The sequence below is a fragment of the Maylandia zebra genome, linkage group LG20 (genome assembly GCF_041146795.1).
Source record: "Maylandia zebra isolate NMK-2024a linkage group LG20, Mzebra_GT3a, whole genome shotgun sequence".
Taxonomy (NCBI): Eukaryota; Metazoa; Chordata; class Actinopteri; order Cichliformes; family Cichlidae; genus Maylandia; species Maylandia zebra.
Window position 1 is genome coordinate 4,278,492 of NC_135186.1, and position 14,220 is coordinate 4,292,711.

General features: G+C 41.3%; 1 protein-coding gene across 1 annotated transcript; it reads left to right on the plus strand.

The window, feature by feature from the left end:
* Window positions 1-4,850: 4,850 nt before the first annotated feature.
* Window positions 4,851-8,953, plus strand: gpr61 (G protein-coupled receptor 61). The gene is made up of 2 exons (XM_004554249.3): window positions 4,851-5,293; window positions 7,249-8,953. The coding sequence occupies exon 2, from the start codon at window positions 7,482-7,484 to the stop codon at window positions 8,889-8,891; it is 1,410 nt and encodes a 469-aa protein (XP_004554306.1). The 5' UTR covers window positions 4,851-5,293; window positions 7,249-7,481; the 3' UTR covers window positions 8,892-8,953.
* Window positions 8,954-14,220: the final 5,267 nt, after the last annotated feature.

Below are 14,220 nucleotides of genomic sequence, written 5' to 3' on the forward strand. Positions count from 1 at the left end.
AGAATTTTCCAAAAAAGAAGGGTTTAGATTTTTTTTTAATGATTGAGCTCAGTTGTTATGTAATGTATTTTGTCTGAAGAGGACGAGAGAATAATCCTCTTTATGAATAATGAAAAATTTACAGATTACATCCTCTCCCATTTTATGAAAAAACAAAAAAACTGAGAGGTGGGCTAAGTGATGACATCCTGGGGTCAACTGTGCCATCATTTATGGCAGATGCTCGCTCAGAGGAAATGCATTTGAGTGCTCGTGTTTGTGTAGGCTAGTGATGTTACGACTAAAACTCCTGAGGTCCTGGTGTTAGCAAGCGAGGGGAACGGGGTTTATAGTATATTGAAATTTTGTTCGTAACAGCTGTGATGGAACTTTTCCACAGAGGGGATGTGTTGGATTCAACCACGCATGATAATATAGGCATTAATTAACTCACTGACTGCACTGATTGCACTGCAGCTGTGGGAGTTTTGAATAATAGTTGAGTATATAAGTGCTGTCCTCTCACAGTAGAAGGATAGAAATATACACAACTTTTATTACAGTATGAAGAAAGATTTTAATTTTGTGTCAGGACCCGGCCTCAGAATGACTGAGAGAAGAAAGTGATGCACCAGCTTTTGGCCTGAAAGGGTCAGTTATATACTTATTTTACACTTATCTTAGTTATAGTCTTTTCCTCATTTCTTTCTATTTTGCTAGAACAATGGGATGCGCAAATAAACATAGAAACAGAAAAAAAACCTAAATTAAATATCTGAATTTATCCTTCAACACAGCCTGAACTATCTTAGGCAACTTTAAGTAGTCTTCAGAAATAGTTCTCCAGGCTTCTTGAAGGACATTCAAAGTTCTTCTTTGTACGTTCGGTACCTTTACACGATCCAAGTGACTAACTGCTTGATAAAATCCACAACACTACAAACCATGACACAGCCTCCAGCATATTTTAGTGTTGTTTAGTAATGTTTTAGCATGATTCAGTGAACAGTTGATGGATCAACTGAAGGACCAAATGCTTCTCTGACGTCTTTGCTGTTTTTTCTCCCTTTTCTTAAGGATACTGTTCGTCTCTCTTATAACCTATTTTAAAAATCTGTCTCTTTTGAAGAAAAATACACAGAAATGAGGGTACTTAGAGACTTTTGCACAATACTGTGTATTTGTGTTGTTTTAGTTAGATTAGCCTGGCTTAAGCACAAAACCACAGACACATGTTCATGTGACCAATGGAAGGTCCAAAACTAAATAAATAAGGAAATAAAAATTGTAGAATTTCAGCTCTCAGATGCTAGTTTGACAAAAACAAACGAAAAAAATCAAAAATAATACAGGAAGAACTGGAGTTATATTGTACCTCTGTGTGTGTGTGTGTTTCTGAACTGTGTCCTCTGAAGAGATGAAGGGTTTTCTTATCACACTAAAAAAGCAGCTAAGCTCCTGTAGGCTATTTGTGACTCATTCAAAGCCTTTTTTCCTCAGTCAGATGCCACATAATCAGCTGATTGCCCTATTCATGGACACCGTCACCTCCAGTAAGCCACAGTCCAAAAATCTTTCTAGAGATGGGAAGCAAAGGCAGGGAAAAGTGTACTTTGGAGCTGATGTCAGTATTTCATGTAAACTTGTAAGTAATTTACTGAAAAGATGCATTTTTTAAACCATAAATGAGCAAATGAGTCATTGAAATGACATCACATTTCTCACAGTCAGTAAGAGAATGAAAAACAATAACTTGTATGGGAGTCATGATGTTCTCACAACAATAAGTGTGACAAGAAAAGGAGGCACTGAGCATCTGGTAGCTCGAAGCCGTGTGTTGCTTTGTTCTGGTGAGTAAATCTAAAAATTAACATAACTACACATCTAAACATACTCTATATAGAGAAAAATACAATATGGGGTAAAACACAACAGCAGTAGAAACTGAAAGTACCGAATCAGCAGTAAGTAACTGGGACTCAAATGCCTGAAAGTGACCATATTATGCCTACTTTTTTATTTTTATTACTTGGCTCCTCTTTCAGTTTCGGTGTTATTATACATCCCCAGGCAGACAGCAGCCTGGGACATCGGGACTCATCAGTGACTCAGAGTGTGCAGGATATCAGTGCCAACCTGGAGCCACCAGAGAGTGCTAATTGTGTCTGTTTGGACTCCAATGCATGACTCTGGGAAATGAAACAGCACAAACCAGTTCCTGTCACTGATTAGTATATTCTTTGGCTGCCTACATGGGACTGGTTGGTATTTCTGATCTTAAGTTTGCTCAGCAGTGAAAAAAAGTAGATTTGACTACTTTATCCCAAACAACATACAGAAATGTGAAATATTTGCGGTGATAATTAGAGTAAAATGTATTTTGGGGGTATTTATTGTGTCTAATGGTGGTGTATGCTCAGTGCTGCAGAATGAATGTTTAAGAACAGATGGATAAGGTGTAGTAGACTATAATCTACATGCTCTAATAACTTAGTTAGTAGAGCATGTAGATCCACATGGTGTCTGCATTACATAAACTGTGAGAGCCTAACAGCCTAAATAAACCATTTTGGGTCACTCTTCTGGCCTCCACACTTATTTGTTGATTATAATCGAGTGCACTAAAACGATGTTCTGTGTGTGCTCTGAGGGTTTATTCAGCTCAGATAAGCATGTGTAGCCTTACTCATCTGGCGCATCAGGTTAACGTGACCTTCTGGGGTTTTGTAGCAGGATAAAACTTGAGTAAAGCTGATTTAACTTTGGTCGGATAATGTTTCTTACATTTAATACAATGTAAGTGGACACTTTGTTAGGTACACCTTGTTTCTGCCACACTGGCCCAGTGAGCTGTGTAAATTTTTGTGGTACAGTGAACTGACTGTAATGTTCAAAAACCTAGTTTGAGATGATTTAGGTTTGTGACACGATGCTTTCTTGCTGCGCGACATCATCCTGGATGTCTGACATCAGCACAGACACGTGTTTTCCTTTCAGAGCACTGTGTGTGAGTGTGTGTGTGTGTGTGTGTGCAAACTGCCTGGCTGCATCTTATGTCAAACAATCGAGACAGACATCCAAACACATCGTGAACCTTTTGCCTCAGATCATACTCAGAAACTGAACAAATTCACCTGAACTATTGATTATCTCATTTAACTGCGTTGCCGAATGAGGAAGGATGACGACAACTTATATGGATGCATAAAGGTCGATAAAAGTCCTGTTCTATAAGCATGAATCACTGTGCTTGTATGGAGCACATTAGGGCTGATGTGCAGGAAAAGAACAATATTTTCAGCCCTTGCAATAACTTGTTAAATGTGAGAGCTCCCCCTATTGATGAAATCCAAGATTACAATAAAAGAAAAAACCACAGATCAGCAGCTGTAATTGAGTAAAAACCAGCCTATCTGTGTACAGGAAAAAAGCAGTCTGAGAATAATCCCCGGACACAACATGCTTGCACATCATGTCGAACACTACTCCACGCGGTGCAGCATGCAGGGAGCATCAGCGTGTGAATGTTTGTGCCCTGAGGTTGATGCAGGGTGGAGAGGCTAAAGCAAAGTTGCCATGGAAACTATTGTATTTCCCTCCAGTGCCATTGGTACGGCTGACATGAGCATGTATCTGCTATTTCCATCATTATTCAACACCTCAGCGCAGTCACAGGACACACACACACACACAGGGGAGCTGAGGAGCAGCGTATTAACAAACACAAAGGTTCTTCTATGTTCGACTCTTAAAAATATCACAGTAGTATTGCTATCATCACATCTTGGGCTATTATACATGAAACTCTCAGGGCATTGTTGATCATTTTGTTCCTTAGTCCCCATGAACATTGTTTGCCGATGAAACTAATTTCAAGGTGAGAAAATATGATACTTATCATCGTTTTCTCGCTGCACGCTCATGAAACTAGGTCATTAAACTGTACCCACAAATTCAACCCAACATGAGTGCAAAGACTTTCCAGTTTAAAGAACATGGCAAATATTACTGATGTGAGATCTAAAAGAACAAAACACAAATACACAAGCATAAGCCAAGTTTAGTCAAGCAATTACTTATTTTCCAGACGCATGTAGCAATGTCTTTATTCTCTTCACTAAGCAGAAGTTTCCATTTTGTCTTGTGCGTTGCGTCTGTTAAAAGTTAAACTGCTAAAAAAAACTTTCTGGGCTCTCGGACATTTTAATTATTCAACATCTGATGTTGTAATTGCTCTTGTAACACTTGCACTTAATTCCATTACTATTTAATTGCTTTTCTTGTGCAAAATCTCACAATCAGTAGCATTCAGAATGATAATAAAGACAATTAAAAAACATTAGAGAATGTTAAATCTTCTTTTAAAAAACAAAACAAAAAAAACTAATTATAATATTATTTATATAATATGATGACATTAAACACTTCACACCCACAACAAATGCACCAGTGTGTATTGCATGGGCTGGGCTCTTGTAAATGTTAATCTCACCTCATTAACTTTAACCACTGGAATTCTTTTCTTTTCTACAAATCAATAATCCAGCTTTGTGTGAGGGATTTTGCCAGATTGAGCATCGAGGGGGATTTTGGTAAACTAAGCATAAGGAGAAAGAATCAGAGAAATCCTGGATGAAGTGATTTTTCTGATTTGCAATTTTTTGGATGCTGCCGTGCATATCAGATGGACCTGATGTGACCTGCAGCGGGCCTGTCATGATAGTCAAAATAAGAACCCCAAGTCCATGTGGATCTTGTGCCAGTGAGGCACTAAGACCCAGTGGAGGGGAGGGAAGGCGGGTGCCCCCCCCCGCTGCCTGCCTGTCTGCGCTACACGAATCTGCAGTTTCTTTGGTCGCATGCTGGCGATAGCACGTGTGTGTGTGTGTGCAAGAGTGTGGGGAGAGTGTGTGAGTGTGAGAGACAGAGCCCCTGCACTCTTTTTTTTCCCTTCCATCTCAACCTTCTGCTTCTGCTCTGTCTCTCCACCTCCAATCTTGCTGCACGAGATCTAAGAGGACGGAGGTGTGCGTTGTGTTTTTGAAGGGAAGAGGAGGGGGAGTGGGGGTGGTCAGGATGATGACGAGATGAAAGGGGCCAGGTGAGGAGGAGAGCAGGAGTGCCCCTTTCCTCTTTCCCCCTTCTCCTTCTCTCTCTCTCTTGCTCTCGCTTCCTCTCTCTCTCTCTCTCTGTGACGTGGTGTGTGTGCGTGTTTGCTGTGTGTGTGTGAGAGAGAGAGTGAAACAGGTCGGCTATGCTTCAGCAGACTGGACTGTGAACCTGCACAGGAGGAAGCAGCCCTTTCCAGATTGAGGTATGTCACTGAATTGTCATCACACGCATTTCCACAATACCTGCGCCACGTGGGGAGATTTGTGATTGAGTGAAAGACGGGATGCTGAAGGCGGTAGAAACTGACTCAAGGGGCAGCGTATTCTCTCATCAAATCACACATTACGTTAACGTATCCACATTAAAGGACAAGGACGTGTGAGAATAGATATTCTCGTCTCATTTAAAACCCTGTTTTTTGCTTGCATGTTGCTGCTGAGAAGTGAAAGTGCTTTGTAATGAAAAAGGACACTTGAACAACAGGCTTGTTTTCTGCTCACGGTAAACACAGTGTCATGTGCATATGATAGGGTCATATGGTTTTCAGTCAGCAGTTAGAGAGATTTCGCACAACCTTAGGCTGAAGCTTTGTATGAATTTTGTGCAGCTCTTAAAGCAACATAAACTGGGCAAGTGTGAGTTGAACGTCGCACAACAGCTTGTGCTGGTTTAGAGTCCTCGAATCTTTCTCCAGTTTTTGCCAGTAAAACTTTCATAAAGATTAAAGATCCTTTGAGAGTTTATTCCACTTCACTTTGGAGAGTTACACTGATGATAAATGTTTCCATAAAGCAATCAGGGCTGATTAGACTAAGACTCTCCAGAAGAATGCTCCACGCTTGTCTCTGCATCACAGATGAGCTGCTTTTTAAAAAAAAATTCAGCTGAAGGTGACTCTTTCCCTTTGACCGATTCAGCAAAGGCCACCTACTTATGCTTCTGTGTCTGACTGGTGGCTGTTGTGCTCGATGTGCATACGTGGGCAGGAAAAGAAGAGGTGCTTTGCAGGGATGTCACACTTGTGAAATGGAAAACTTGCACCTGCAGCTGTGCAGCATATGGAAATGTACCGAAGGCTTTGTGCTCGTTCCACGGCTTTTATAGCGCGTGGGGTTGAGCGCAGGTGAGGTTGCGACAGTAAACAGTGCAGGATCTACTCCAGTAGCAAACACTAATACGGACAGCTGAAGGTGCTCTTCTTTACTTCACATCCCTTTTAGGCAATTTTAAAATGCATACTTTTTCACTCAGAAACACATTTAATACATTACTGTTAAAATACAGCGTAGATAATTAAGAAACTGTTCAGAAGTCCTATCAGAACTTTTTTATAAAAAGAAAGTAAAACAAACACTTTGTTTTACATGTCAGGATTGCACTTGATGATCTTTTCGACCCAGCGGTGATCTGTGAGTTTTGCAGATTATTTTCTATTTCAGTTTAGATCTTCTGTCAGTTAAGGAGGGCATACGGTTTACTCTGTGCTTTGAGCCTCTCCCTGGGGTTTCAGCTGCCCTGAAAAGACACATCTGATGATTCAAAAACTCAAATATGTAGTAAATGGTGACTTATGGTTATATGCTAGGCTACAAGCAGGACTGGATCAAATCTGATAGGTTTACATTTAAGTAGAAGAGCTAAAATTAATCAACTTGAAATTAGAAAAGTTACAGAGCAAAAAACAAAAAAGGGAAAAAGTGATTTTTTTAGGATATTAAAATCAAATGATCAAATTCTATAACTACTGCCTTTTAATCTATAATTTTGCAATTTTGTAATCACTTATCAACTGCACACGTTTTATCCACTGAAAGTCAAGAGAGGATGCTTCAAAAAATCTTCTGTCTTATACAAAAGAAAATAAATCAAATGTAATATTTGTTGTGGCCACCAGTTAAAACAGCAGTTCTCCTCAGTATATTTAAATCTGGCCCTTTGTTTAGGGTTAATTTTACATTTACATTGCACATTACATTGACCAATCAGATGCCTCAGTGATATCATTGCATGATTTTTCGTTTGTATAGAATATTATTTACCTTTTAAATTAGTCTCAGACAACTAGTTTTACCTTTTTTCATTCATTGTGGCAAGATGAGTCTCAAATGTTTATCTTCAGCAATACCTGACTGAGCTGGACTTTCTATTTTGTTTCAGATCTTTTGTGGTGTTGTTAGAAAGAGGACGTCTTCCTTAAGAGTTCTGTTACGCCCGTGTTTGATCATCTGCTGAGCTTTGGGCCAAGGTCTATGGAAGTGAGGACCTGTAGGGTTCAAGCTGCCATGACAGAAACCACTGCCTGAGCTTCTCAGCGATACTCTACGAAAGGGGAGGATGGGTGATGGGCCCGTGAAATTCAGCGGACTGTCTCCTCTTTATCCCATCCTCTCATGGAGCGTCCTGTCACACCAAGCCCCTCCTGGAACACTTCTTTCTCCCTGTTTCCACCCTCACTGCAGCCAAACATCTCTAATGTCACCTCACCCACGACGAGCATCCCAGGTGGGATAGATTTGAATCGCTCCTTGGCACTGTGTGCTATGCTCATTATGAACATGCTTGCAGTGGTGGGCAACTTGGCTGTGATCATTGTCATCACCAAAACGCCGCAGCTGCGTAAGTTTGCCTTCGTGTTCCACCTCTGTCTGGTGGATCTGGTGGCAGCGCTGGTGTTGATGCCTCTGGGGATGCTGTCAGATCAAATCCTGGTGGACGAAGCGCTGTGTCGGAGCTACCTCTGCTTGAGTGTATGTCTAGTGAGCGCTGTCATCCTCACCATATGTGCGATCAATGTGGAGCGCTATTACTACATTGTCCACCCCATGCGTCACGAGGTAAAGATGACAGTGGGGGTGGTGGTGATGGTACTAATAGGAATCTGGATTAAAGCTGTTGTCATGTCAGTACTTCCACTCCTGGGCCGGCTGCTCCAGGGAAACCAGGGTCTGGGGGCTTCTTCCCTCCTCGTTCCCACTCAGAGACACTGCTCCCTCCACTGGACAGGTGGCGGGATCACACGCCTGGTCTTCATGGTTTTCTTTACAGTCATCTATTTTCTGTGCCCTATGCTGATCATACTGGTGGTCTACTGCAACATGTTTAAGGTGGCACGAGTAGCAGCCATGCAGCACGGCCCCCTCCCCACTTGGATGGACACTCCAAGACAACGATCCGAGTCTGTGAGCAGCCATTCAACCATGGCGGCCAGCCTCGGAGGAACTGGTTCCCGCACCACCCCTCAAAGGACCTTCAGTGGGGGGAAGGCTGCAGTGGTTCTGGTGGCGGTGGGAGGCCAGTTCTTCTGCTGCTGGCTGCCATATTTTTCGTTCCACCTTTACTCGGCTGTAGTGTCTACCTCCCCTGCTTCATTAGCCCAGCTGGAGGATGTGGTGACATGGATTGGCTACTTCTGCTTCACATCCAACCCCTTCTTCTACGGTTGCCTGAACCGTCAGATCCGCGAGGAGCTGAGCCGCCACTTGGCTTGCCTTTTCAAGCGCGCTGGGCCCAGAGAAGGAGAGCAGCTGCCCAGCCGAGAGGCCTCTATTGAGGAAAACTTTTTGCAGTTCCTTCAGGGCACTGGATGCAATCTGGAGCCCTGCAACTCTCACAGCAGAGCCAGCCTAGAGTTGCCAGAGACTGAGGATCTTCAGGAATCAGCTGTTCAGCAGCACATGCCAGCTGACTTCCACATCCCAGGGCAGATCCTTGAGGAAACCTCAGAGTTCATACAGCAGCAACAGCTGAACAATGAGCTCCATGTATCAGAGAACTGCTTCAAAACTGTACCAGAGCTGTAGCCGACTCATGTACGCACTCTTCTGCCATACAATAAGCCAATAAATATATTTAGTTTTCTTCATATTTTTTACAATTTGTTGAATTAATACATCTCTAGCTGATGCTACAAAGTGCTTTAAAGCAAAGTGAACTGTAAACACGGTATCTTCTTGGAAGAATTTAAGTTATGTAGCTTTTTTAGTGAAAGACAGACTTCAATATATCTTGTGCTTCATTTTACTTTTAGCCCAACAGTCAGATGCACTGTAGCATTACATGCTTTAAGAGCCATACGGTGTGAGGCCGCTTCTGTGTCACATCAGTGGACAAACACCGAGCCCTTGTTGTGCTTATCATAGTCCAGTGAAGTGACAAATGTCACATAAACATAAGAAGTGTGGAAACTTTGTCAAAGCAATGTTCATAGTTGTCAGTGTTTTTATTACGCACTGTTAGAGCCATTCAAAAGAACTTTTCGCAGAGTGTTTAGTTTTGATATGCATTCATTTAAATGTGGATTCCCCGCTGAATATGCAAAGACAATGCACCATACAAAGTTCATCATATCAGCCCCTCTGCCCTGCCATCTGCATTTTCGCCCTCCTGGTTATTGTTTAAAATGAATTCACCAAGAGATGAAAATTTTCTCTCATCATTGTGTATTCAGAGCAATCAGTTCAAGGTTTTACTGCTGGGTCTTTAAACCAAACAGATACTTTATAACCGATTTAACCAACAAACACTTTCATCATTAAAAGACAGAGCACCGCCCCAGGCACTCGTACGTGCACCAACAAAGTGTTTGCAGAACAGCCAGTTTGTTTAAGTAAAAGATTCTTAGTTCCTGTAGCTGTCACTGCCAGTTTGTTAAGTGAGTAAAGAATCTGTTTTTATCATGTATTTATTCCACTTGCACATCTCATTACACCAAGGAATTAATGCAAAAATGTTCCTCCATATAGAGTTTAAAATATTCATCGCGCTGAACAGGGATCATTTCACAGCTGTTACTGCTGCTGGTATTTATAATAAACAGGCTGACAGAGTATTTTTAACCATTTTCCAGGAACGTTATTATCGTGTTTATCTGTTCTTAGTCTTGTGATTATCACCTCCTCACCAAAATCATCTCACATTGGCAGACTCGTGATTGCAACCCCTCCTCCTCCTCCCCAGCCCCCCCACTCAAAGAATTGCTTTAATTGTTTCGATAGAGGTGGCGTTAAGGATTTAGGCTGTAAAGAAGGAAAAACAAAAAACTGACTACAGCATTAAAACAGCTGAAATACGGCTCGGGATGAACAGATTCGCACACCAGTACTAATTACCCTGTAATGTCTGCACTGTTTACAGGTAAACATAAGGAGCTGTGTGAGTGCTCTCGTGTTTGTGCAATAAACAACCAGGGCTTGTTGTGGCTACATAGAGCACAGAGGTGTGGCAATGCTTACACATGGAAAGCTTTGCCATTGGCCTCATTCAAACGGCAGATGGAAGACATTGGCGATACTTTTTCTGATCTCAGGTGGAATACAAACTGTTTGCACAAGTCACACGAGAAGTGACAAACGTTCCAAAGACAAATTACAAGGCACAAGTCTCTTGCTAAACACTTTCTTTCTTTCTTTTTCTTTTTTAAATACTTCCTATCTATTGCTGCCTTCATCCATTCTGGACTGCCTCATACCGGACGGACGGCAATGATCACAAGACACTAAACACAAGGCGCGCAGGAGAAGGTTCATAGCTTGCTGGGAGTCAGAACAAAAAAAGGTCTCTTTGTCAGGGAAAGGCATAATGTTCTTTAACTATCTTGCGATATGACTGTGCTGCATGTTGTTTTTCAGGCAGGGTTGCCCCATCAGCTTCTCTTAAAAAGAGCTTTAACGTGAAGCCCTACCTTAAACTTAGCAGCGACGAGCGAGTGACATACAATCACTGGCATGATGCTCAGATTTCTTCTGTGTTTATTTATTTTTTAATAATTTATTAACAGCTGATAGACTGCTAAAACCTTCCAAATGCAAAACTATTACACAATTTATTTATTTTAAAAAAATAATTTAAAACTGACTCGATTTATTTCACTTGCACTGCTGAACGGGGGTTTAATCTCTTTGGATTGTCTCTGTTTTTTTTCTGTGGAGTATTACTTTATTATTTTTATGATACAATGCTGTAATAACTTCAGTGATATTTCCCACAGTCTGGGGTCATTACAAAACCCCTTATACCGAGAGAACATCAATCCAACGCTCAATCATCTGGTTTCCATTACTCTAGCGGCAAAATCGCCCAGACCAATCTCATTAAATGCTTTAAGCTGTCTTTCTGTGACCATCTGTTGATTGCGAGGACAGAGAAATAACCTGGTCTGAAGGTGAACTGCAGATAATATTCTTACCTTTGGGAGAATTCTGGACATCATTAAACAGAGTTTTGTTTGTACTGTAAATCATCAGTACAGTGGTGATGTTTTCCATGTTCCTCTGTGTTTCTCTTTTTCGCACTTCAGCTGCAAAGGCAGCTCCTATTCTTAATTCTTAAGATTTTGTTTGTCTCCATGTTAAGATTTTGCTGTGTACCTCCCTCCCTCAACTGAAATCATTAAAGATGCAGCAAGAAGATTAACTTGAGTGTTGCTGGTTGAATTTGTAGTTGTAGACATATTTTTTTTTTCCAGATCAATAACTGCATCAATCGCATGAGCAACCCCATCAATCATCTCCTTTCTCTCGTGCCCTCTAGGTACCTCCTGCTCTTTACCTCTGCGTGTGTCCTTGCACACACGTGTGTGTGCGTGTGTCCTTGCACACACGTGTATGTGTGTGTGTGATGTAGGTAGGGGGTGAAATGAAACAGTAGGACAGGATGAAAGAGGAGTGACATTTTGAGTAAGGTGGGATGCTGCTATCCCTCAACAAAACACTGCCCCCATGCTGGACTTTTATCACAAATGTAGCAAAACCTGCGAGCTAGTAAGACAACACAGCCATATTGCATCATACACACAACAGACCTCATTCTCCTCATGTCATTTACCAAACACACTCTCTCAATTTGGCATCTATTTACGCTGCAGCATCCCTCTGACATGTCAGTACTGCAGCAGCTGACCTGTACAGCTGACCCCTCCACCACCCCAACATCCACCTGCAGGATTTAGGAGGTCACAGTTAGATCCACTATTTGCTCTAGAAAGACAGAGTTGTTTGCAGCTTCACCTCTGTACACCACTGCAGTGGTGCAGAATTTCAGCTTAAAATCAGTGGATTTTACAAAGACCTTGCATGAGCTGTTGAGGAATTGCAGCCATTCTTATGCTAAGTCCCACATTTTCAGAGGCTCAAATTTAACCGGACAGTTGACTGACAGGTACTTTCATGCCCAGATGAAGGCTGTTCCCTTGTTATTTCATGCCAAATGGAGCAGGCATAACATCTGAAGTTGATTCAAAGTGTTTACTTTGTTTTGTTTTTTATAGCTGTCACTTTAATGTTAATTATGAGACCTAAAGAGTGAAGGAAATCATCATTAGGCTGAAAACCCCCCAGAACACCATCAGAGAGACAGCAAAAACCTACAATGTGATGCATTGTTAAAAAGATTGAATTCACTGATCAGCGTAGCAACACTAAATAGCCTGAAAGACCACAGAAGATAGCTAAAGTGCATTAGGCCAAAATTCTTTTCATTGTTTAAGAAAAATAGCTTCTCAATTTCTAACCATGTCAAGACGACACTCGCGGAGGTTGGGGTATCATTGTCAAGGTCTACAATCAAGAAATGCCTTCATGAATGTAAATGCAGAGGGTTTACAATCAAGGTCTACACTGAAGACCAGAAAAACCAGGTGAGACTAGAAGACATCTAAAAGCACTCACACTCTCTGCTCAGATACATCCAAACGCCACAAAACTGATCAGACAGCGCTTCACGGTGCAAATGGATAATGTACCCAAAACAAACTGCAAAAGCAACTGAAGAGTTTTTCAAGGCAAAGAAATGGGATATTCTTCCATGGCCGAGTGAGTCACCTGATCTCTGATGGGGATTGTGTATAAAATGTCTGTAATTCCTGATAAGTTAATGCAAAGCTTTTGTTAAAAACCTTGAATTAAAGCTGAAAAATCTGCTCTTCAGTCTTAATGGTTTGATCTATAATCCACCGTCATTGTCTCTTTGTCCAACAAATTAAGGACCCAACTGTATTTAACTTATACTTTCCATTATCACGTGTAACAATTTTTGGGTGGAATGATAGTTTAAAAAGTCTAGAGGCCAGCACAAACTATATTCTGCTGCTGTGATGAAATCATTTAATTTGTGAACTTTCTGACTGAACTTGGGGTTCTGCATTGACAGCCTTATCATTAAATGCACAAATTTCACAAATAATGTGAATACGAATAAGAATAGATAAGAATAAGAATAATTTATTCTAACAAGGGGTAAAGACTAAGTCATTGCAGCAGCCCATGCAAAACATGCATGGTTACTCAAGTTATAATTATTTTTATTATTTAAAAAAAATATATATATACACATATTAAACTAAAACTAAAGCCACTACTATGTTTTAGTAATGTTTAATTGCTTTGTGTATGGACTATACAACACCGTAGCTCGTAAGGTAGCAGGGGACTTAGTTCCCCTCTTTGTTTATTGTTATCGTAAGTTTATATGTTAATAGGCCACATGCAGCACTAGTTACTGTAAGCTAATTTCTTTTTCATATGCAAATACATATCAGCATATCCCCTTTCTGTATTCACCAGATACATCAAAACACAGAGGACACAAGCATCATCTGAGGCTCCACCACAGCTTTCTGATTATTTTAATTTTCATACACTCTCGTGTGCTGCACCCCATTGGACAGAGAGACTCATAGCTTTAATGTCGAGCAGCAGCGGGAGCCTCCTGCAGTGCACAGAAACAGTTCAAACAGCCTGACCTTTCGATAGGCTACAACACGCCCAGTGAAAGTGCCCAGGGACTGATGCCAACATCAAGTCAATGTGACATGATGGCAGCATCCCACACCTGCACCCAGTGGCCCACCGTCAGTGGGTGTAGTAACGAAATGCCTCTTATAAACCAAACATTTAAACCGAGGCCTACGAGCCTCTAAGCTCTGACAAACAGGCTCACAGCTACTAAAAAACAAAGTGTAGGTCAAACAAGAGCTCACACGAATTTCTCACTTACTTCCCAATCCTGACTTCCCTGAAATCAGCTGTTGCCCTGGTAACCTGTGCTGATGACAGTGGTGTGAAGTTTGTTTGGCAGCAGGAGCTGGGGAAAAAACGATATTTTATAAAAGGTTATTGCATCATTTATAAAAAA

What these genes read in the sequence shown, in the direction of transcription:
- gpr61 (XM_004554249.3), top strand. Translation starts at nt 7,482, where the DNA reads ATGGAGCGTCCTGTCACACCAAGCCCCTCCTGGAACACTTCTTTCTCC.